Here is a 23,868-nt window from a genome sequence, read left to right on the forward strand (position 1 = left end):
GATCATTCTTTATATTCTAATAGCCAGGCCATAATCTCAATTAATTACCTTTGGAGTCTGTTTATGTCTAATACGCCTCAAAACAGACCCAAGGGGAAACAACATAAAGAGCATTGTAAGCTGCTTGCTTTCAAAAACTGAAAGTATTGATTAAAGCCTCTGATGTTCGCGCAGCATTGAAGGCAATCGAGCAAAAGAGTGGTTGTAACAAAATGTGCATTGCATTTTAAAGACATTCAAATAGGTGGGTATTCATGTGCATTGATCTTCTTCAGGCAAGTTCCCGGATGTTCTGACTTCAGGTTGCTTTTATTGTCGGCTATATGTTAAGGTCAAACATGACCAGAATACTCTGCTATAGCCCTGGGCAATAAATAAACTGCTGGGCCCCAATTAACCCTACTTTCCCCCTGCTCTCTTCAATTTCTATAGATTTTCTATGCCTTCTACCTGTCCCCAGATAAATAGATTATTTTAGGATTATGCAACATAAGCACAAAGTGCAGTTCAGTGATAAATATCCTGGACTTATTTTAAAAAGCCTACAGACCCTCTTTAAGAAAAACCCCAAGCAGGACTCAAACTTCTCATGTTAGCTAAGTTTGTGCTTAGTGGTCCACATTCCCGACAAACGTATTACGTTACCATAAATCGTTTGACACACCGTCAATTTGAAGCTTTTTATATGTCAATAAATTATTTGTTTTGTTTTTTAATAAAGGCTCACTGCTTCAATTCAGAAGTAGTTACAAACAGTTGCTTTGCAGAATACCAGAGCATGTGAAAATATTCTCTAATAAAGAGGCCAGCACGTATCTCACAGTGATGGTGAGCAGAAAGTTGTCTCCATTTATCAGCTATGTAAAACAAAAACATCAGTTGTAAATTAGGCGCTAAGTGTGTCTCCGCCCACCGCTGGACAAACCGGAAGTTTAGCTGTTGTTGTCACACTGGAAGAAAATGGCTGCTGCTCCGACTTTTTTTCAATGAAGACACTGATATTTCAACTTAATTTGGTTTTCTTGCATTGGAGCTACAGTCGACCGCTATGCAATCTAGAAGGCAAGTCCATCCTGTTCGTTGAGATTGACGTCACTTGGTCGGTTTGTGTCTCAGACGACGTAACAGCATTAGCGTAGCTGGTAACTTACAGCTTGCACACTAGGAACGAGCTAGCATGCTAACGTTAGCCGCGTTAGCCTCAACGGTCAGGCATCAACGAGCTTGTTGCTACTCAGCCACTATGTTGACTGGGCTCACAGTCATCACAGATCCACAACCTGAGCCACGCAGTTGTATCGACTCTGAGGCATGTTGTGCATGTAGTCACTTTGCTGGAGCATTTAAAGTACATGAAACAACTGATATTAAACAGTTTCGCTTGTCAGTCATCTGTGGCATTTGATCGAGTGCCACCCAGGCTATTTGGCTCTGCACTGTCCTATTAACCTGCCAGCCACACCGAGAGTATCTGTTGATTTATCTTGTTATCTGCGTTTGTGTGACCGTGCTGCGTGCATTATGCCTTCTGTGTTGTTGTGCAGGGTGTGAATGGTCACTTTAGGAAGGTGACAGTGTGGGGCAGAAAGGACAGCGTCGTCTACCCTCACTCGCATTGGAGCTGGCGGTGGACCACAATGGTGAGTTTCATCTCTTCCAAGTCATATATGCAGTGGACATCCACAGTGGTGTTTCGTGGGGTACTAGCTAAAGCATTCAACCAGAAACATTGCACAGCTTGTTCTCCTCTCTACCAATGAGGGAGTTCCCATTGTGACTTATCTGTTCCATTTTGCTCTTATTCCCCAAAGCAACAAGTTTTGGAATATGCATTGGATCGAGCCGAGGTAAATAAAAAAAGTTATTTCAGTCTTCTGTGTTTGTATAAAGAGAAATGAATAGCATGTACTCCCATGTATCCCTGTGCATGCATTACATGCACTATGTTAGTTAAGCAGCATCTGTCTCATCATCCACTAATACGGTGTATTATCTGTTATTCAGTACATTGTTGAAAGTGCTCGACAACGACCAGCCAAAAGAAGAATTTCATCCGGCGGGAGGAAGAGTTTGTATCAGAAGCTCTATGAGCTGTACATAGAGGAATGTGAGAAAGAGCCAGAGTTAAAGGTTTGTGTTATGCAACTTGACTCTCAGTTATGACGAAGTAGTTATGGGCATGCATTAAAGAGTGGGGGAATGTGTAGTTTTCAGGACATTAAACTGTATTGATAATGATTTTTAATGCACAAGTTATCTTTCAATTGCCTGAAAATGTTCCAAGTACATCAACGTGAAAGAATAGTGTCTTTTTTTTAAACTAATAGGCTCAGAACAGAGTGTAAAAGTTAGCTCCTGTGTTGTTTATTGCTTAATAACTGCAAGAGGGAACTAAATGGTTAAGTAATGCTGTCAGATCTATTGGTAAAACTGGTGTTTGATTAGAATTAGAATTTTGATTGTAAATACTGTATGTCAACATTAAGAATATAATGTCAACATTCACTTAAGTCTTATAAGTAATAATTATTGCTGTTTAATGATTTACTGAAAAACACAACAATTTGCAGTCCGTGTGTGTTACATTTTAACAGCATCAACTCAAGGTTAATGTGGATGGAATGCAATAACGTGCTTTTCTGTCATAGATGTGCCATGGTTATAACATCTTGAGATTTATATTGCTAATATGGAGGATTTCTCTCTGATGTGGTTTTTGTTTTTGTTTTTCTGAAGAATTTGAGGAGAAATGTGAATTTACTGGAGAAGCTGGTGTCTCAGGAGTCCGTATCATGTCTGGTGGTCAACTTGTACCCTGGGAATGAAGGCTATTCTTTAATGCTCAGGGGAAAAAATGGGTCTGGTAAGAGAAAACAATGAAACAAATAGCTACGTCCATCCAGTTGTGTCTTTTTGATCCATGTACCACAATCGTCTCATCTGTAACAAACGTGTTTTGTGTTGCTTTCTAGATTCGGAAACCATCCGTCTGCCATATGAAGAAGGAGAACTCCTGGAGTACCTAGATGCGGAGGAGTTGCCTCCTATTCTGGTGGATCTGTTGGAGAAATCGCAGGTGTGTATGTGTTTATGCACATATACAAATGTACATATGCATAAATCATTTGACCATTGAATGTGAGGTAGTAATGCAGCTATTGTGACGCATACTCAAAAGCTTCAGACAGGTTTTATATTTATGTCTTGAATGTATAAACAGATGTTAGAATTAGGGCTGCAACTAACGATTATTTTAATAATCGATTAATCTGTCGATTATTATTTCGATGAATCGGCGGGGAAAAGGCGAGTGAATAAAAATGTGTCTTTAGTCTGGCAAACTATTCCACCCCTGCTTTACTACTGTTATTAACGAGATAACGCTAACTTGTCATGCTTGTCAAGCAGGATAACGAGTAAACAGCAGCACCAGAAGAGCTACTGGAGGGACGTTACGTTCCTCACTTCAAAATGGAACAACAGTAGGATTCTGTAGTGACTAACCTGCTGTTGAACTCCCTTCCTCCTCATCAAGGACTCCAACATGTTTACGTTTTAGGTGCTGAATCATCACCGTGGTGCTCCCGTGCCAAGCCATGTCACTTTTGCATATCTTGCAATTAACACACTTTTTCGATTTATTTAGTGTGAAATGCTCCCACGCCTTGCATGACTTAGGTCGTACTGATTTCTCTGCCTCCGCCGTGTGTTTCAGAACAACGTTACGGTTCTCTCCGATGGTCTTTCCTCTACCTCCGCTCTGCTCCGCGCTCAACTCAACTTTTTTTTTTTATACTCAAACATCTCCGCGACTTATTGAGTGGCGTAATAATCGCGCAACGCAACGAATCGATAATGACATTCGTTGCCAACGCTTTTAATAATCGATTTTATCAATTCGTTGTTGCAGCCCTAGTTAGAATAGTTTCTTATTGCCTTTTTTTCTCAGTAATTTTGCAATCATCCGTCGGTTGACGTCCACCATGTGCTATTTGTCTCAGGTGAACATCTTCCATTGTGGCTGTGTAATAGTAGAGGTGAGAGACTACAGGCAGTCTGGGAATACCAAGATGCCCACCTATCAGAGCAGACACATCCTGCTGCGGCCAACCGTGCAGGTAAACCAGTAGAATACATGGTAATCCTCTCCCAAAGAGGCCAAAACAAAGTGTATAACAAATACTCTAATACTGTTTGATTATGACCTGGAATGAGTGAAAAAGTAACCTATCATTAACCTTTAATGTAGAAAAGCTGAGTTGTAATGTTTATATATGTGTTTTTGCCCTGCAGACGCTGATCTGTGATGTCCATGCCATGACCAGTGACCACCACAAGTGGACCCAGGTAAAGTGTCACTATCTCAATGAGAAACGGAAAAGAATAAATCCTGCCTCACCTGACACCTCACTGTCTTGATTTGCCCGTTGCCTTGGCTAATAAACATTTACTTGACCATAATAGTAATAAGCATCAGCATATTGCACAGGTGTTTTCTGTAGCAGCCTCTGTTTGTTTTTTTTTGCTTTAGGATGACAAATTACAGCTGGAGAGTCAGTTGATTTTGGCCACAGCTGAACCTCTGTGCCTGGACCCCTCCATTTCTGTCACCTGCACAGCCAACCGCCTGCTCTACAACAAACAGAAAATGAACACTCGCTCCATGAAAAGGTACTAAATGCGTTCCTCCGCTCACTTTTAGTTCAGTCACGCACGTAAAGGAAATGCTCGTTTGTGTTTCTTTTCTTTCTGAAATGGAAGACATGGAAATGAAAAGAAATAGTCAGTGAATGAAGCAAAAGCCTTGATCATTTTAACACGTGTAACTCATTTGTATCGTAGGTGTTTCAAGAGGCACTCTCGAGCTGCACTGAACAGACAGCAGGAGCTTTCCCATCTGCCACCACAGCTACGACTCTACGACTACCTGCAGAGGAGGAAGGAGAGGAAACCTGCTCCTGCCGCTGACCTTAAGATCTCAAAGATCGGAAACGTAAGTGGTCAACATGCCCACGATTTAACGTGTGTGTGTGTGTGTGTGTGTGTGTGTGTGTGTGTGTGTGTTTGTGTGTGTGTGTGGTGTACATACGCAGATAAGAGGAAGTTGACGGGCGCTTTTCTCTTCAGGCCTGTTGTTTACTACCATTGAGAAAAATCTGTTAACCTACTTCATCATATGTCAATGCATGCTGTCATAGTGCTCATACCTCTTTTTCTTTTTCCTCTGCGACGGTCGTTGCTTCTCGGCTGTCATCACTTGCAGTGTGTTGACATGTGGAAGCAGAGCAACTGCCAACTAACTGTACCGAAGGAAATTGATGTAAGTAGCCCAATGGTCCTCTATAACACGGTCACTTAAACGCTTGAGCCCAACACCACTTTAAACCCACTCAACTCATAGTTTGGCAGTGATAATGTCGGGCATAACGAACCAGATGGAATTGTTGGTGTGTTGCTTTAGGTGGAAAAGTATGCTGTGGTTGAGAGATCTCTGCAGTTGGAGGACTCTCAGCCCACTACTGTGATCTGGCCTGCTGAGGTAAGTGTGACAGCAGCATTAACACTCTGAGGGTACAGAACAATGCTGGCTGTTGTCTGTTATTAATAAGAAGAGAGTAGCTGTGTGTAATGCTTTATAGGGAAAAAATGTCCCCCCCAGCATTAGGCAATATTACCACACAGCCTCTTGGTTTTCTACTCAAAAAGGTGTTTGTTTAGTGTTGACAATGAGAAAAGTGTGAGCGCAGAAAACATAACTCCCATGTGAATGGACAACCTTAAACAGATTCATTTTTGATGAACCATAAAACGACCAAAAATTGCAGTAAATGTGCTGGACTCTTTTTCACATGGTTTTTATACGACATTCTCCATCCCTTATGTAAGTCAGTGAGTCCACGGGTAATATTTTCTGGGTGCTGGGCCCGAAGACAGTTGGTGCTAGGCCAGTTGCTAAAGCCAGCGTTACTGTTTGTGACTACATGTTGAACAATAGTTTGACTTTCCCTGTGCGTTATCCCCTGCTTCTCTTCTCTCTCCTTCCTCTTCTTTTTGTCTTCAAATATTGTCATTAGAGAAAGTCAAAAAAGTTCATGGAAACCAAATCGGCACTACTTTTTACATCTTTGATGTGCTCAGTCTTTACCAGCACTTTTCAGTAACATTTCTATGACTCATGCAAATCTGTTTCATTCAGTTGTCTGTGTCCACTTTCTTGACACAGGAAGTTGTAGATGACTACACATTTGAGTGTGAAGTTGGGGGCCAACCCCAGATGACCAAGGTGTCTATCTTCCAGTCGATGGGAGACCCGCTGGTGTATGGGAAGATCTACTGTGCTAAAGAACCAAAAGCCGAAGAGGACAGCTCAGATCTAAAGCTCATACATTCCCCGTAAGGACGCTCTGTGATACAAACTCAGTATACGAGACTAAATTTGAAAAGCCAGTCTGAATTCACTCGTCCTCGTCTCTTTTTGTCTCATTCACAGCTTCCTCATAGGCTCCAAGATAGATGCAGATCGGTGAGTCATCGTGTTTGCTTTTGTTGAGAAGCTAATCCTTGTCAAATGATCTGCTTTTTAGTGACATGCTGTTGGGAGAGCGTGCTATAAATGATGTGTTGTGTCTGTTTCGTAGGTTTCTTACTCAGTACAAAGGAGTGTATGAGAGCGATGTGAAGTGTGAGGTCAAGATGTCCCATAACTCAGGCAGCGTGGGACAGGGGCCTCTCTCCCCGAGCAAAGATGAGGTAAGTACTGCCTTGCTTTGATGTAGGAAAAGTTTGAGGTTGCTCCAAATTTTTTAAGCTTCCTTTTGACTAGAGTTTGAAAATAATTGACACCTCAACAGATTCAGCTTACAGGGGTGCTTGATCTTACTTTATCTGATTTTGTTTTGCCGAAGAAAGAAAGGATTAAAATTTCCCTCAATAAATGAACTTTTGCAAAATTGCATTTTGAAGTATATTTAATGAGCACTCTGACAAACTGGTTTAAATGTCATCTGCAGGGTGATGGTATTTCTCCACTAGTCCAGACGTCTGTTTTAGGAAAAGGAGTGAAGCACCGCCCGCCTCCCATCAAACTGCCTTCTGGATCAGGCAACAGCTCCTCAGGTACACCTGCTATGTTTGACAAAGATGAATGGGCGAACATGTGGTGGCCCTGCATAATTCCTGAGAGCAGGCTGGTAGAAAACAGATACACAAAGAAGGGGAAAAAGGGGAAATAGCCCCATTTGTGTGAAGAAATTTGAATGAACCATGTTCACTCCCTTTCTCATGGGGTTAGCTGGAAGGAATTCTGGAGATTGTAGAAAATCAGAACCCAAAGTAGACAAGACAGATTGGGGGGAAAAGGGTGTCAAAACAAAATCTCTGGACTGCATCAAACATCATAGTTTGATTACCTTTATCCAGACAGACTTTTATATTGACTAATCTTTGTTTTTCAGTCTGGTGTGGAACACAAATGCCCAAAAAACAACTTAGACAAGACTATAAAGTTTTTGGAGATGAAGTTAAACAGTCATATGGTTAGAAAGTGATATTCAGTGTGACAGGCTCGGTTTAGGTTTGCCTTTGAAACGGGATGGATCCAGATCGATTCAATACTCCCTGCTTGTGATATTGAAAAGGGAGCCATACATATCTCAACTCCTTTTTTTTTCTTCTTCTTTTTATCTCAGGTAATCCATATAGTTCACAAACCACCAGTGGTCTACTCAAGTGTCCTACGCCCCCTCCAGCCAAAAGCCAGTCTCTGAACAGGAAGCACTCCATGGAGCTGAGCCAGGTGGGCCTGCTGTCACCCGCCTCCCTCTCCCCCATGGGCTCCACTCAGAGTAAGTATAGCTGAGTCCAACTAACTGTTGTGCGAACACGTTGTACTGGATTGTCTTGCGTGAGCTCTTGTCCAGCCTCCCAAGTCTGGAAATTGTTTTGACAAATTATGAAAAATTATCTTGACAAGGTTCTAGGTCTTGAGAAATTTGGAAGAGCACGGAACGTATAAAACCACAGGGACGTATCTGATACCTGACAAGTACACCAAATATTGCATCAGTACAAGCACAACAGCATTATGTTTTGTAACAAAAAACTGCTGTTTAGCAAATTGCCAGATAAAGAGGTGAAGTTTTGACATGAAAGAGACTCTTCAGCTGTTATTTCATGTAGCTATTGTTGTAAGTTTGCAGAAAAAATGTATCATCTAATCAAGCACTGAATTGCCAGAATTGTTGTATAATTGTGTCATGTTACCCCTCTCAAAGCACTCAAAGTACCCCTCTCTGTCTCCTGCATCGTTTTGTCTGTTGACCGTCCCTCCTTTTAGGATCGGGGACCCCCAAGCCATCCACCCCCACACCCAGCAACACGCCATGCTCGACGCCGCACCCCGCCGACTGCCTCTCTGCTCCTCTCTCGTTGACCCCGACCCCGTCAGACCCTCCCATGCTTCAGAGCCAGTCGCAGCCCGCCCTCCTCACGCCCTTCGCCCAGCAGCAACTAGCTCTAAGCCAGCCGCTGCCCGTCATGACCATTCCCCTGCCCACCATGGGTACGTCCATCACCACGGGGACCACCTCGTCGCAGGTCATGGCCAACCCGGCGGGGCTCAATTTCATCAACGTGGTCAGCTCCGTTTGGTAGGGATTAAATAGTCTCTGGTGCCTCTCTGTCCCTTGCTAGTCACTGTCACTCTTCATGACCATCCTGTACTGTTTGTGTAGCAGTCCTCAGACCTTGATGAGTGGCTCCAACCCCATGCTGGGTCCAGGCCTTAACTTGAGTGGAATCCTTCCACCCGGAGGACTGATGCCCACCATGCAGTCCGCAGCACAGGCTGGTAAGAGATTTCAATGCCATGTCCCCTGAAGTATTACTATAGTTGGTTATGAGCAGTCAGTCTCAATTAGACCTGCAGACAAACATGCTTCAGGGTAGCAGGGTGGAGACTACCCTCCAAATGAACTCCCCCCGACCAACTGACAAGTTCTTGAGCATATTAGTGAATTCCAGCCCCAGGGATGCTGACCCTGATCAAACTGTAGAGGGGGAAACCCTAGGACCCCATTTTACTAAACAGCACAATCAGCAATTTACAGTTGCCCAGTGGGGAATTGGGATCGACTGTTTTGCTGAAGGACATTTTCAGAGGGTTGAACCCACATTGGGTGCTCCAGTAATCAAACAAGTGACTTAATACAGTACTTATTGGAGCCTTGATTCTTAAAGACCTGTATAACATACAGAGCATCAGAAAGCGTTACAGGCCCTCAATGATTTTCGGACCCAGTCCGACTTCTCTGAGAAAAAAATCATCCAAATAATCTTATTATATAACGGGGAAATTGGAAGTAATAGTTCAAAGAGAGATCCACCGTCCTTGACTGGCTTGAGAAAGCTGCAATAGTAAGAGGTTTACAATGTGCTGTAAAATATTAATGTATTGAACATACATCCAGTAAAAGAGGCCCAGTAGGTCTAATGAAAAAGTTCAGAGATAAGTTGATATAGTAAGGAAACTTCTGTTTAGTCTAGTGAATGTAACTCTGCTTTGTGTTACAGGGAGTCCTTTTGGCTTGAACAGCAGTGCTGGGTTGAGACCACTGAACCTACTGCAGGTATGATTGTGTTCCAGTCAGTCTGTAGCGCTGCTAGCAGCATGCACTGGATATGTGTTTGATATAGCTACTGTCCTGATCCTGCACCTCTGTTATCACACCTGGAATAGTGATGAGCTGTGTTTTCCTGCACCTCACTGCATATGCCATGTAGTGAACACCCTTCATCAAGTTGTTCTTGTTCTGATATTAGTAATGGTCTAGTTACCCTAGAGTGGTAACTCTAGTGTTGTTTGATTGCATTGTTAATTCTCCCTTGTTTCCCTCTGCCTCTCCTCTCTGCATCTCCTTCCTTCATCCTTATCTCCCTGTCTGTTACTCCTCCACTATTTGTATTTTTTGTGTGTGTGTGTGTGTGTGTGTGTGTGTGTGTGTGTGTGTGTGTGTGTGTGTGTGTGTGTGTGTGTGTGTGTGTGTGTGTGTGTGTGTGTGTGTGTGTGTGTGTGTGTGTGTGTGTGTGTGTGTGTGTGTGTGTGTGTGTGTGTGTGTTATACATCTCCAGATCCCCACTGGTCCTCTCATCTTTAACTCTCTGCAGCAGCAGCAGTTGTCTCAGTTCTCCCCACAGCAGAGTCAGTCGGCCACCTCCAGCCCTCAACAGCAGGGGGAGACGGTGAGACACACAGTTAAAAGTTCACAAAAGCGCCGCAATTTATTTTACAACAAAACTGAGCAACCTAGCTTGTTGAGGGAAGTGGGGAAAAAAGCCAAGGAGCACTGTGAACCAAAGTCAGTCAAAAATCATTTGAGACTTCACAAAACTAGGACATATGGCCAGAAGTACAACAGTAAGCTACTCCTAAAAAATGGCAGAGAAAGGCTGTATGGTCCAAGACGACAAAGATGTGTATTGAGAAATAATATAATTAACTTGAGAACAAGAGTTTGAAATTGCTCGAGTGTCCCAGCTGAAGCCAAGACTTAGTCATAATGGAAAATCTGTGAAATGATCTCACGACATCTGTCGAGATGCTCTTTGTCGTGCTAGAGCGAGGTTGAACAAATCTGCAAGGAATAATGGGAGAAAAGCCCAGAATCCACCAGTGCCAAGGTGATACTGACACATTCAAGAGAATGCTGTAGCAGGAGCTGTAACCACTGCCAAAACACCTCATAACCACCTAATAACTGGGACTTCAGATGAGAACTAGAAAAAATCATCTTTTAAAAGAGTTGTAAACCAATGCTTGTGCTCTTGAAAGAAGAAGGGTTGAAATCTTTGAACATGTCAAAAACACCAAAAAGTTCTTTTTAGATTTATTAACTTTCTTTTGAATATTTCAATAGAAAATACAGTTGACTAGTTGAACATTGTGGTGACGCACTGTACACATTACCCTTTTTGCCTTTGCCTGCTTTTGCAGGGGGACCAGGGGTCAGATCAAAGTTTAGGAAACCAGCAAACAGCGGTCATCAACCTGGGAGTCGGAGGCTTCATGTCTTCACAGGCAGCAGGTATGACCCACATACACACACACACACACACACACACACACACACACACATCCAAATACACATTCACAGCACACAAAGTCCTCTAAAACATTTCTCTTTGTTCAGTTCATTAACCTGTTTCAAAAAGAATTGACATCATGCCACTAACTAGTACTAATAAGATACGATTTGCTAATGTATTCATGATTGTAATTGCTGTATATTAGGACTCGTAGTCTGTAACTGAACATGATCACTTTAGCCATTGTTCCTGTCAACGGAGCATGTAACAACTGACAGGAGGGACTCAACTTCCCCTTCTCCTCTGCTACATTCTCTCTTTTTCTTTTACTTCTGTTGTTTTTTGCCCCCACCCTCACTTCTTTCCCTACTGCACTGCCTTCCTCTCCTTTTCAACTTGCCCTCCTCACTCACATCTGTCCATCTCACCCCATTCCTGCTATTTGGCCTTAATCTACTTAATAATGTCCATGCACACGGTCTTTTACCTGTGCTGTTGGCTTCCTTGCTTCCTCTGTTTGTCTTCTCTTTCTTTCATCTCATCTCTCTCCTTATTGTGTGGTTATGCATCACTGAAACTGCGACTCTCCCCCTCAAATTCATCCCCCCTTTTGACTGTATGTGTGTTTTTCTCACTCCATACTCTACTCCATTCCTTTTCCTGCTTCTCTCCCTCTTGCCGCCACATCCTTCCTTCTGGGGTTCCCTCTCTCCCTCCTCCCCCTTAGTGCTGTCCCAGTTGGGCTGTGGGCTGGACGGGTCTGGGCCCCCGCTGCCTTCTCCAAGGCTTCAGCAGCAGCACCAGCCACAGATCCAAGTAATACAGCAACTTTAACATCTATATACACACATACATACAACGTAAGAACACTGCGACTAGATTCATCAGCCAACTCTCCGTGCCTTTATTTAGCAGGCAGGTATATGTTGTGCTACATTATAAACGGTCAGGGAATTAGGCCAATTTCTTTGCTCTGCATTAAAGTCTAAAAAAGACAAACATTTCTTAATATTTCTTTATACATAGTTCATTATTCAGACCTGAATACAATTTGATTTTAAAAAGAACATCACAAACAACTGTGTACTTTATGTCACAGAATAAAATACAAGTATGGCTCCTTGGAAGCTGAATTTTATGGAAAACATTTGGTATAACCAAACACGAAAGATTAACAGAAACATATTTATTCTAAATATTTACTATTTACTTGAATTTTGTTTTATATACAGTAAGAAATCTTATTCAAAAACTGAGACTATATTCTCATTTTTACTTTAAATGACAATTTGCAGGTGAAACAACATTATCCCCAGGTCTGATTTTCATCAAGACTTTTCTGTTGTAGATCCGCTCCATTCACTCCATCTTGTGTTGTATGTTTGGTTGATATGTTGTTTGACAAAGATCACAGCAGTCCCAGTACTCCCAGCAACCCACACACCAGAGCTTGTGGCACTTCCAATGGCAGCAACTAACAGCGTGTCGAACTGGGAGGCATGTTCTCACAAAGCTTTTAGCGACAGGATATGAAATATTGTCACTGGGTACACTGGGTACTGCTGAAATGTCGACTGCATCATGAAGGATTAGAGATGATAGACTGTGAGCATGATTGTTGAGGTGTTTAAAGATTATTGTTTTTTTTGCCCAGTTGAAGTTGCTGACTTACTCCGAGCAGAAAGCACGGTTGCTACCTGCATGTCTGTTTTCGCTAGGACCACAGGCAACAATTTGTGTCCCCTGAACACCACTGGTGCTGCTTGACTGTGTCCCACCTCACTCTCCCAACACACCCAAACTTGTCCCAAATCTTTATCTCTTTCTTTCTTCTCCCTCCCCTCCGCAACCCATTAACCACTCTTCTGTGTTTCTCTGCACACTCCTCTTGTATGTCGTAGCAGGCTTTAGTTCAGCTTCACTAACCCATGGCACCGATGGATAGTTATAGTTCTATGATACAAAGCATTCAGCTGATCAGCTAAGACATCATTTGAGGGAGATGCTTGGACATACCTAATATTCACTGACGGAAACATGCATTATGCTGCTTGCAGTAACATACTGAAATCTCCTCTGATGTTTTTTCGTTTTTTTTCCATCTTTTTTTTGCACTTGCACAGTTGCAATTCTTGCAGCACCAAATGCAGCAGCAGCAAATGGCTATGGGAGCAGCAGCTCCTCAGGGGGGAGCACCACGGCAACATACCGCCAGCCAACCAAGAAGTAAGAGGAAGAGGAGCATGCCACAGCCCCTCCCGAAGTCATGACAGACTAAAATCACACTAAGACAAAAAAAACAACCTTCCCCCAGCAACACAAGGACATGAATGATCCATACTGTGCTCTTTGTCTGCCTCACTGTGGAGACGGCAGACAAAAAAAAAAAGACTTTTTTTTGTCCTTTTCTGTCTTTTTCTAGCTGACAAATTTGTATGTAATGGTTGTCAGAGGTTTTGGAGAACCAAAACTGTGTCCACCATAGGGGGATGTGGTTTTAAGACCAGGGAGCCCTACACTTAAAGAACCTTTAGTGATATTTTTTTGAAATGAAACAGAATAAGATGGTTCTCGTAGGTGGCAGGCTTTCACAATAACACATCACCCCTTCAGGAAGACTTTTCACTCTGGGGGGCTGAAAGGATTATGAATACACATTCTTAGAGGATTTCTCATGAGCGTGTCTTGACTCTCCTGCCTCTGCTTGGTCGACACCGGTAGAAACTGCCCTTTAAGCACGGATCCCAGTGAGCTTTTTTTTTTTGACACCAAATCCTCCATATAACCATTACATGTGAAAATGCAAATCTAATCTTGGAGTAGTGCCTGGGGGCAGCTCTCTACCTCTCAGTCTGTTCGAAGTCTTTCTTCTGTTAGCCATCCAGGCACAGGGCTCAACCGAGGACTCAAGATCAACATGCAAGACAGTGTATCTGCTTTTGTACAGCACATTTTGAAAAAGGCATTTCCTTTTAATTAGTTCAGGAGCCATGAGCGTATTCTTATGAGGCATCAATTGAGTGTGTATGTGAGACATTTCTGTACACTGAGAAATAATTTTTTAAGCAGTCTTTGTCAGCAGTTTTATTGTTATTAAAAAAAAAAAAGAATATATATTGACAGTGGAAAATACAGCTTTTAGATAAAAAAAAAAAAACAAAGCGTTGTCTGAGGCTCTTTATTGTGCTGTCTTCACACTGTGTATCACTTTGTCGATGAGTTTCTGGATCTCTCTCTGTCTCGCTGTTGCTCTGTTGATGCACTCCTGAAGCTTCTCTCCCGACAGTGACGTCCCACCTGACCCAGAGGGAAAGATTGTGAGCAGAGATGTTTGCCTTCCGTTCAACCTCATAGTGCACTTCATATGATTAGTTTAAGCCTCATACTGCAGGAGCATCATTGATGCCCTGTTTGTCAGTCCTACATTTGTAACTCAGGGGCAGTCCTCATTGTTCTAGTGAGAGGACTTAACATTGGAGCAGTATCGGTAGACTCTCTCACTTAACTCAGACATGTCAAAGCTAGCTGAAGTTATGATGCCAACAATGATTCTAAGTTTCATTTGAGGTAAAACGTCAGTTGTATTCCACTGTGAAACAACAAAATGGCTAATAACTAAAAATCTCTACACTAAAATCCATTGCAAATAAATAACTGATTTAGGTGCAAGTGAAAAAACAATTCATAGATAGACAATACTTGATCATACTGGTACCTTTGGGGTATGATCTTTATGTGCCATTTGTTTCATTTAAATCTAATAATCAGCAAAAGAAAGAGGCAGTGATGGGAATGTAGTCTATAAAACTTTAAAATGTATTTCTACTTTTGTGATTCCAATTATTGAAAGTAGAGAACATATAGGCAGCTTTACTTAACATTTTTAACCTGTATTGGCTGCTATTTCTGACTCTAAAAGTACAAAAGAAGTTTATAATAATGCACAAGATTAACTGGGCTAATTGTAGAAAATGTAACATTTGTATTCTTAATCAAAAAACTGTGGGGCACATCAGAGTCTTCAGCGCAGTATTTTTAACAATGGGGAGTTCCGGCTGAGCTTTTTCATTTTACGTGGTCAATAAGAAATTTGATTCACACAGAGTAGAAGCGAATCATTAGACTGTTTCTGACCTGGTTTATGTACAATGCAGAGTCGATCTTCATCATCTGTCACCACGGTGAGGTGAGCGGTCGACAGACTCTCCTCCTCAGCTGTGGGGTCTACGATCAGTATGGTGCTGCACAGAGAGCAGGCCAGGGTTACAAAAGTTACGAACACAGAATAGAGTTTTTAATCCGGCTAGACAGACCACTTCACTGACTTACTCATCAAAGACACAAAAAGAGGCACCGACTGGATGTTTGTGAATATGAAGCCCACGTCTCTTTTCTAAATTCACCTCTGGTGAACTTGTCTCTGTGCTGATGGTGACCTTTGGGAGTTGTGCTGTGGAGAGCGGGTAGACTGTTAATATACAAATATAATATATGAAAAGCAGCCAATTTTTGTACAGAGCACATACTGTTCTTCAGGGCAGCCAGCAGGGCAATGATGCAAGCATCCAACACGTTCCCATCGTAGTCGAGACACATCAGGTCACAGTAGAGCACCCAGCAGAGCTACAAGCAGAGTCAGCAGAATCAGGACCAAAAACCAGACTTTTCACAACAATCACAGTCTAACGGCTCCAGTTCACATGCATGGATTTACCTTTCCTCTTTCAATACACAACTCCTCTGTTTGTATCATCTCAGAGCTGCAACAAATGTGGGTTAATAAAAGCAGAAGCAGACAGTGTGAATTAGTGAGTTGGCAGACATGATGAGACATGATGGTGCTGTGAAATGAAAACTACAATGTGTGTAAAAGTCTGTCACACCTTTCTATTACATCAGCGATGAACTGGCTGGCAGCCTGAGCCTGCTCTCCTGGTGGACCGGGCCGAAACTGAGAGGAACACAGCGGCGGCAGGTCCACGTTGGGCACTAAGAAGGATGGAAAGAGTACTTCAGTCGGTGTTTGTTTGTTTATTTACTTATTTGGATCCCCTTTAGTGTACCTTGCCTTAAATCAACAGTTAACACCATCGTACTGTACTCACCTATGTAACCTTTACCTGGTGCCTCCACTGTTGGGTTCGTCAGCTCCTGCAGACGAAGAAACACAAGAAATCAGAGAACATTTGGGTCACCTGGTCCAGATTAATTTAAAATCAGGTTTTTAACGGCTGTGTTCATGATCATTTTACCGCTTTGATGCCACAGATGACTGTGGTGTTTCCAACCTTTACCAGGGCTGAGCCATCTGCTGTGGATATGGACCCTGAACAGAGCAGTCAGACAGAGAAAATCATCCGTATGTAGGCAGAAAACATAATACATAATGTATACTGTAGATAACAACGCTGTGTCTCACCTATGTTTAGTGTTGTGGTTCTGAATTCTGACAGCTCCCGTCCATCAGGACGACAGTTCTCTTTCTGAAAAAGGAGCATTTGAGTGTTAAATAACTGCTGACATTGACATTATTAATAAATCGTAACAAGTCACTCTGCAGAACAAGCTTGTGTCAACTATAGTGTTTCAATCACTGACCAGAAAGCTCCTGTGGTACTCCAGAGGCTCAGCAACTCTGGGAGTGTACAAGTGAACAGGGAAGGGGAGAGTAGATATTAGCTTATAGAAACAGAAACTGTTATGAATACATGTATTCATGGTGACAGATCCGCTTATCCGCCTGCAATTGAATTGTGATTATATGATGGATATCAGTTACAAACTCCTGTGATCAGATCAATAAAAGCAAGACAGCGAGAAATGCCTCATTACCTAGGCTAGTTATTGTTTCTGGCGTGTGACGCTATTAGCTAACTATTGAGTAGTAAGACTTAACTTTACGTAGCTTTCACTGTTACTCCATTAGCTGCATTACTCATCAGCAGAACAGAACACGTCTTTAACACGTCTGAATGAAGTGTGCTCGTTTCCCTAAAATCAGCCAATTATCAGATCTGCTAAAAAGATATTTCATATCTGAAGATTTAACATATAAATAGCGTTACTTTCGGTGTAATAGCTAGAGTTTGTCAGCCTTACTTGAAACCAGCCGCCATGATGTTTTGATTAACCACGTGGGTGCGCACTACGGTAGCCGGCAGGAGGAAGCTCGCCAGCGATACATTTCGATTTTGATTTAAAACCATTTTACCACAGACAGGCTTTTATGTTGGTTTCTTATTTACAAATTATTCTCCCCTATGTGCATATAATAAACAAAAAAACATTAAATATTGATCCAATATATATGTAAATAACACATATTATTATGGTTAATTTCCAATGCAGTTTTACAATCTTTATCATGTTAATTGTGTTTGATATCAGTCAAAAATAATGTGTTTGATGTTTTTTCATAACTCACTGAAACAGGATATAACCACAACAATGAGAGACTATCTTCTTTTAGTTGCCTACTAGTACCATTCATTTAAGTGCCAGTAAACCTGTATGAAGGAGACTCAACACTACCGATTTCAAATCCCTCTGTAATTATTTTGTCATTCCCCCTCCGTTCCACTAGGTGGCAGCGTGGACGCTGCAGGCTACCACAGCGCTGCTCGGTGCTCTCTTGCCTCAAACTGATGATGTGTCGAGAAATTCCTGCTACTTCCGCGTCTCCGCTGTGTTCAGTTTTGATTGGAAGTGGAAAATAGAAGGACTCTTATAGAGTGATTACACCTTTAAAAGCTTGTGTTTTTCTTGTATATTCAGGGAACTAGGGATCTGTCAGTTGGTGCAGGCTAACTTATGGAAAAATGGATTTCCTCTGTGAAATAGTTCAAGCCTTGGTGGCATTGGCAGCTCTATGTTTTATTGTGGTAAGTAGTTATGATATATTATTCTCTGTGTGATTTTTCCATAATACGTCCTGAAGCAATGTATTCATTCTCCTGTACCTTCCTCTAATTTTATGATCCCTCATTTCTCCTGCCTTTGATTGTAAACACAACAGTTCATTAATCTCGAGGAAATCATGACCTAAATGCTCCAAAGCAGCAACAAGAGTAACGTTAGTCCGCTAAAATGTGGAAAACGATAATAAACCCAACAAAAGTAACATAATGAAAAAAGACAGTCATTTGATTTGTTTTGTGCTACAACAACACAATTCCAAAACACAGATTCTATCAAACGAATGATACAGAAATTTAAAGCCAAGGAATTCAAAATAAATTAAGAAAACAAACTGTAAATAGAATATAACAAAAAGCAGGTGTAATGCATGACACTAGAAGTTCATAAGACCTAGTTCTTGCCTTCCCCAAATCAACAACAAAGACTGCTGTGTCTCTGCTACAATACAGACTTTAGTTTAAATTATGACATTCAGATTTAGTTATTGAAGGTAGTACACATTATACAAATAGTAAATGTTCTAAAGTATAGAATACATCTACACAGTTCCTGTCAATTCTGTTAAAAAATGTCTTAACAGTTGTGTTTAAAAACTCTGAAAACTACCCGACAGCAAGAGTAACAAGGGTGCCATTTTTCTCCCTTTTCAGGTGCTCATTATAGCACATGTTACTGCCGGGATGGTGAACCTGACACGCCACGAGAAGGAAAAATACTTCCTCACCGCGTCAGGAGAGAAGGAGCTTTTCCCCAGCCTGCACGATCCCCATTCCAGGGAGCTCTCGGTGGTGATCCCGGCCTACAACGAGGAACTTCGAAGTGAGTGATTGGGTTGGGGGGCACACCCAGGTTTGTGTCAGGAGCTTTTGCACGGTGACTTGTGCAGTGAGTGACTTTGTCTGTTGATGTCCCGTCAGTTTTCTGCTTTACTTGAATGAAGTCTGTTAACCCAGTTGGGAAATAGCTATGTATTTGCATCACAATGCATATTGACAGGATACATAAAGAATGTACATGATGGGGCACATTACAAGTCTGTATTTTAAGGACCTTATATCTGGTTGCAGCTTCAGAATTCCTCTAACTTAAAGCCAATGAGTGCACAGTTTACTCCACGTTAAATGATGCACCAGCAATTGACAAGCATTCAGTTAAATTGGTTTGAATCCCATAATCCCATTCTCTCAGCCTTTATGTCACTGCACACCTGCAGTAGGTTATAGGCGCTAATATGTGCATGAATGTGTTTCATTACAGTGCCGGTGATGTTGGATGAAGCTACAGAGTACTTGGAAAACAGACAGGTAAGTGCTCAGCCTCATGTGGGCAGCGATAAACTAAATCATAATCATTACTTCTGTATTTTGAAGGATAAGTTTGATTCTGAAAATGTTTCAATTGATGATAAAATGAAAGGCAGATGCAGTTTTATCATCCCCTGAAAGAAAGCTCTTGTGGCTAGATCAGTTATTCTCAAAGTGACCAGTAGGTGGCAGCATTGAACATAAAATGTTGTAAAATAATCCATCTTCATGTTCTTCCTTTACTGCAGAAACAGCAGCCCTCTTTTACCTATGAGGTCATCGTGGTTGACGATGGCAGCAAAGACAAAACCACAGAGGTGATCATTTTAAAACTTTGTTACGTTGTTACTAAGAGTTTTCGCTCAACTCACTTTTGCTGAGCCAAACATTTCAAAGTGATATATATATATATATATATATATATATATATAATAGAGATTTAGTTTTTTGCTGGTTTGCCGTCCTGCCAGGTTGCGTTGCGGTACAGTAGGAAGTACGGTGCGGATAAAGTGCGGATCCTGACACTGGTGAAGAACAGGGGGAAAGGAGGAGCTGTGCGGATGGTGAGACTGTAGATACTCGGCTACAATACGTCTCAATGCAGCACAAGAGTATGGAATTGATTTTGTGTTGATTCTACTGTGTCGTGTTGTTTCTCTTAAAGGGAACTCTGAGCTCCAGAGGGAAAGTCATTCTGATGGCAGATGCTGACGGAGCCACAAAGTTTTCTGACATTGAGAAAGTGGAGGCTGGACTTAATGCTCTCAACCCTAAACCGGTGTGTTGTGGTGCTGTTCAGTTGTTGTTTTTTGTGAGGTGGTTAGTGTGTGGCCATCCTAAAAATGTCTGTCTATACATTTAGGAGAACATGGCAATTTCCTGTGGTTCCAGAGCTCACCTGGAGGACGACTCAGTGGCCCAGGTAACTGTCTGTTTGTCATTTATTGCAGTATCATAGACTGTGTCCGTCTAACCATTAAGTAACCACTGTTGTGTCTCTGATGCAGCGATCTGTGTTTCGTACATTCCTCATGTATGGCTTTCACTTCCTGGTGTGGTTCCTCTGCGTGAGAGGGATCAAGGACACGCAGTGCGGATTCAAGCTTTTCACACGTGAGGCTGCGCTCAAGACCTTCTCTTCTCTCCATGTAGAGCGATGGTAAGGACTCACACTTAATGACTCAGTGTAGTGATGCGATCACGGCTGTCATGTGCATTTGTGTTGAAAGAGTAATAAGCCTGTTGAGCTGCTCATGCTGGATCTTTGAAAACAATAGGGTAAGTTGTCCCTAAGAGGTGCAACAAACTAGCAGGAGGGTGAAGGAAGATGTCAATTAAGCCCACACACACACACACACACACACACACACACACACACACACACACATCTGCTCCCCTCTTATGGCCTACTTCCTCCCTGATCATGTGACCAGCTGGCAGCGACTGTGATTAAGTGGGACCACCGTAGGTCCAACAATGCCTGAGGGCATTACAGGTCCGAGAAGAGGGGCCTTTTCCACTGCCCATTTGTGCCACCTTCAAGATGGAGAGCTGAGATTGATTTCCGGATGTCAAGCTTGAAGAGCAAGGAGACGAGGAGGCACAAAATCGAGAAATGAGAATAGCCTGAGGTCTAATCAGGCGGCATAAGTGAAACACCTGTGTGGGTGGAATATTGGTGTGTAGTGGCATTAATATTGTCTGATGAAGTCTTTTGTGATTAGAGAGGCTGCATATAGTTTGAACATGAATTTTAATCTGTTGTACACTTTCATCTTTCTTTTTTCCCTCACAGGGCTTTTGATGTGGAGCTCCTGTACATTGCCCAGTGTTTTAAAATCCCCATAGCAGAGGTGGCGGTGAACTGGACTGAAATAGAAGGTAGGATTTTCATGGAATATGTGGACACTGTGCTATCCTTCTATAAATATCTCTGTTGGATGCTTTTCTTTTTCTGTGATTGGCTGATTTTATGTATCTTCCACTTATTTTTTTGTTTGTATTAACATTTTGTTGATAATAGCATGTTGTGGATGTTTATTATTTTGTTCTCTTTTGTTAGTGTCATGTATCTGTGTTTTAGAATTCACTATTACTTTGTAAGTGTTGCTTCCCTGTCGATGCTTCTCTCAATTAATACAACAACTACTTACCCGAGACTACTAAGTGATTAAGTCTTTTCTGATGGAGTTATTGGACTATCAGCAGTAAATGTCAGCAAACCTGGCTTATTATTTATTGAAGTGCCTTTGCGTTTGCCCTGCCAGGGTCCAAGCTGGTCCCGTTTTGGAGCTGGCTGCAGATGGGACGAGACCTGATTTTCATTCGCCTGCGCTACTTCACCAGAGCCTGGAAACTGCAGTCACCACAAAAGACTGACTAGCCAATCAGACGAGCCCTGGTGTCACAGAGACAGCCTATGATAGGGCCATCAAACCTTTGGATGAGGTGGGATGAACAACTGTGTCCGTCATTCACTGTAATCAAGAACAAAGTACATCATATTTTCCCTCTCCAGATGTCATCGGGTGTGAAGTGTTGAAACAGTTGTGAGTTCTTCATGGGCCCTGCCTTTCTTTTTATATATATATTTGGATTTTGGCTTGTGATGGCCGTTGTTACATGCACATCTCAATGTTTATTTTGTGGCCAATCAGCTGTAAGTGAGAGAGCCTTGTGGTGAAATGTGAAGGATCTGGTAATCTGTGTGTCATGATTCTGATGAGTAGAATGAATGTTACTATATGAGATTTTCAAAAGGGAGGGATTGTATTTTTAAGGAAACATGGCTGTGGATTGATGGGCTGTATGACTTGAACCAAAATAAAAATGTCTGATTTATGACTTAATGATTGTTATTAACCTACTAACTACAGCTGCAATTAATCGATTAGTCGGTCAACAGAAATTTGACTTTTGCTCTGCAACTATTTTGATAAATGATGAATCGTTAAAGTTATTTTTCTTGCAAACATTTGAGCATTCTATATTCTCACGTTAGAATTTGCTGCCATCTTTGGTCTTACATTGGGTGAAATTAAAATTATGGGGTTTTTACTGTTAATCGGATAACAAAAGGTATTTAATGTTGTCACCATATTCAGTGATTGATGAAGCCCTACTACAAAGAGAAATTACAACATTTCTAACAGGAAGAAAAGAGAATTAATGTCGATATATAAAAAAACAAAGTAATGCAGTAAAGTGCACAAACCACAGAATATGAAATTATAAAATCAAGAAAAATGGCAAAGAAAACTGTTTTTAAAAAGGGCACCAATTTGGCCTCTCTGACTGACACTTTGTGGGAGGCGCTTTGAGATTTGAAGAGAACCAACAATAAAAGCATGATCACCTAGTGGGACACCTTTGATCTGGGAGCAGCTAGAAAACTTGAGAACCAATCATAAGGTGATAGGAAGCCAGTAGATACACTTAAGTGTACTGTGTGATCTATATTTTTTTCTATTTGTTCTAAGCCTAGCTGCAGAGTTCTGGACCAGTAAGAGCTGTACTTGAAAAAAATCTGATATATCTTTCTAAATCTTTAAGCTTAAGGACTTATTTCCAGTGTTACTTGTTTATTTAAAAATAGCAGGCCTGAACCAGTGATTTCTCATGGAGCTCATGAGTTGCTTCACTGTGTTTAACATTTGAAAACTGTAGTATGTGGTATCCTGTCTCTTCTTTGTACAGTCACACACAAAGCCTCACACTGCTAATGTCATCTTTCTCAAAGTGCTTGATATCTAACTGCAAAATGTGTCTGATGCGCCATCCTAACAGGGTGCACAGCTACGCTCACTGTTTCCCAAACTGGGGATCAGACATCCTTCAGAAGGAACATATCAGTTAAATATTATTTCAAGAAATCTGCAGGATCTGACACCACTTGCAGTTGATTTAATTGGTATAAAATTAGATTTAACAGCTAAAATCATCAGATGCAGTGAGCTGGGAAGGGGGGGTCGTCATCATCATCATCATGAGTTTGGCCTTTCCTTGGCAGGAAAGAGAGTGGGGAAACCCTTTATTACTAAAGCCTTTGACTGTCTCCTAAACCTCATGTGAACATCTTGGAAAGCGTCCAGCAAGCGTTTTTGCGGTCTGAGCAAATTAAGTTCTTCATGGTGCTGTTTTCTTATGCAAGCCTGAGGTCTATGGCTCCGTAAAGATGCGGATGTCGCTCAGGGGCCCCGGGGAGCGCATCCTGTTTGTGCCCTGCCTGTCTGTCTGTCTGTCTGTCTGCCCTCTGCCACCAGACAAGACACAGAGAGCCAGTGAACCATAATCTGGCTGCTGTTTTCCAGTTTCCTGCCTGGAGGCAGCTCTTCAGTTAAAAGGTGACGCAATTTACATGAAAAGGGTATTTCACTGATCAAAGAAATACTCCGAGAGCACATTTATTGCTGGGTTGTTTTCTTATGTGCTCGTTTAGAGCGCTCCTCGTTTTGCCCTGAGAACCTCCTCGCGTCTTCCCTGAGTACCCGGACTAGCTTTGGAAATACCAGGCTTTGATAGACATCCACCTATTCGTGACACATGGCAGTGTTAGCCTGGTGGT

General features: G+C 41.9%; 3 protein-coding genes across 5 annotated transcripts; 2 read left to right on the top strand and 1 right to left on the bottom strand.

Annotated features, from left to right (window-relative positions):
- Positions 1–960: 960 nt before the first annotated feature.
- Positions 961–14,227, top strand: supt20 (SPT20 homolog, SAGA complex component). 3 transcript variants are annotated; one of them, XM_068715983.1, is made up of 24 exons: positions 961–1,062; positions 1,545–1,640; positions 1,812–1,847; positions 2,005–2,130; positions 2,737–2,863; positions 2,973–3,076; positions 4,002–4,118; positions 4,294–4,347; positions 4,532–4,671; positions 4,843–4,993; positions 5,264–5,320; positions 5,462–5,539; positions 6,224–6,393; positions 6,491–6,523; positions 6,639–6,750; positions 7,011–7,116; positions 7,689–7,844; positions 8,336–8,648; positions 8,736–8,848; positions 9,571–9,626; positions 10,129–10,239; positions 10,991–11,081; positions 11,810–11,898; positions 13,206–14,227. In XM_068715983.1, the coding sequence occupies exons 2-24, from the start codon at positions 1,638–1,640 to the stop codon at positions 13,350–13,352; spliced, it is 2,490 nt and encodes an 829-aa protein (XP_068572084.1). In that variant the 5' UTR covers positions 961–1,062; positions 1,545–1,637; the 3' UTR covers positions 13,353–14,227. The 3 variants fall into 3 exon arrangements, with proteins under 3 accessions (XP_068572084.1, XP_068572083.1, XP_068572085.1); XM_068715982.1 differs by having other exon boundaries at positions 8,733–8,848; positions 13,206–14,226; XM_068715984.1 differs by lacking the exon at positions 11,810–11,898 and having other exon boundaries at positions 8,733–8,848; positions 13,206–14,226.
- exosc8 (exosome component 8) lies at positions 14,153–17,208 on the bottom strand. The gene is made up of 11 exons (XM_068715985.1): positions 17,182–17,208; positions 16,681–16,717; positions 16,502–16,565; positions 16,335–16,408; positions 16,188–16,233; positions 15,966–16,071; positions 15,797–15,842; positions 15,609–15,705; positions 15,412–15,532; positions 15,217–15,323; positions 14,153–14,379 (listed from the first exon to the last, which is right to left on the bottom strand). Exons 1-11 carry the CDS (start codon positions 17,196–17,198, stop codon positions 14,261–14,263), a joined length of 834 nt encoding a protein of 277 aa, XP_068572086.1. The 5' UTR covers positions 17,199–17,208; the 3' UTR covers positions 14,153–14,260.
- A 535-nt stretch (positions 17,209–17,743) lies between these two features.
- alg5 (ALG5 dolichyl-phosphate beta-glucosyltransferase) lies at positions 17,744–22,148 on the top strand. Its single transcript, XM_068716510.1, has 10 exons — positions 17,744–17,963; positions 18,651–18,819; positions 19,258–19,304; positions 19,553–19,621; positions 19,775–19,867; positions 19,969–20,082; positions 20,167–20,226; positions 20,312–20,463; positions 21,100–21,185; positions 21,572–22,148. Exons 1-10 carry the CDS (start codon positions 17,901–17,903, stop codon positions 21,685–21,687), a joined length of 969 nt encoding a protein of 322 aa, XP_068572611.1. The 5' UTR covers positions 17,744–17,900; the 3' UTR covers positions 21,688–22,148.
- Positions 22,149–23,868: the final 1,720 nt, after the last annotated feature.

The sequence above is a fragment of the Cebidichthys violaceus genome, unplaced genomic scaffold (assembly GCF_023349555.1).
Source record: "Cebidichthys violaceus isolate CVI_PGR_0920_01 unplaced genomic scaffold, fCebVio1.0.p SCAF_20, whole genome shotgun sequence".
NCBI lineage: Eukaryota > Metazoa > Chordata > Actinopteri > Perciformes > Stichaeidae > Cebidichthys > Cebidichthys violaceus.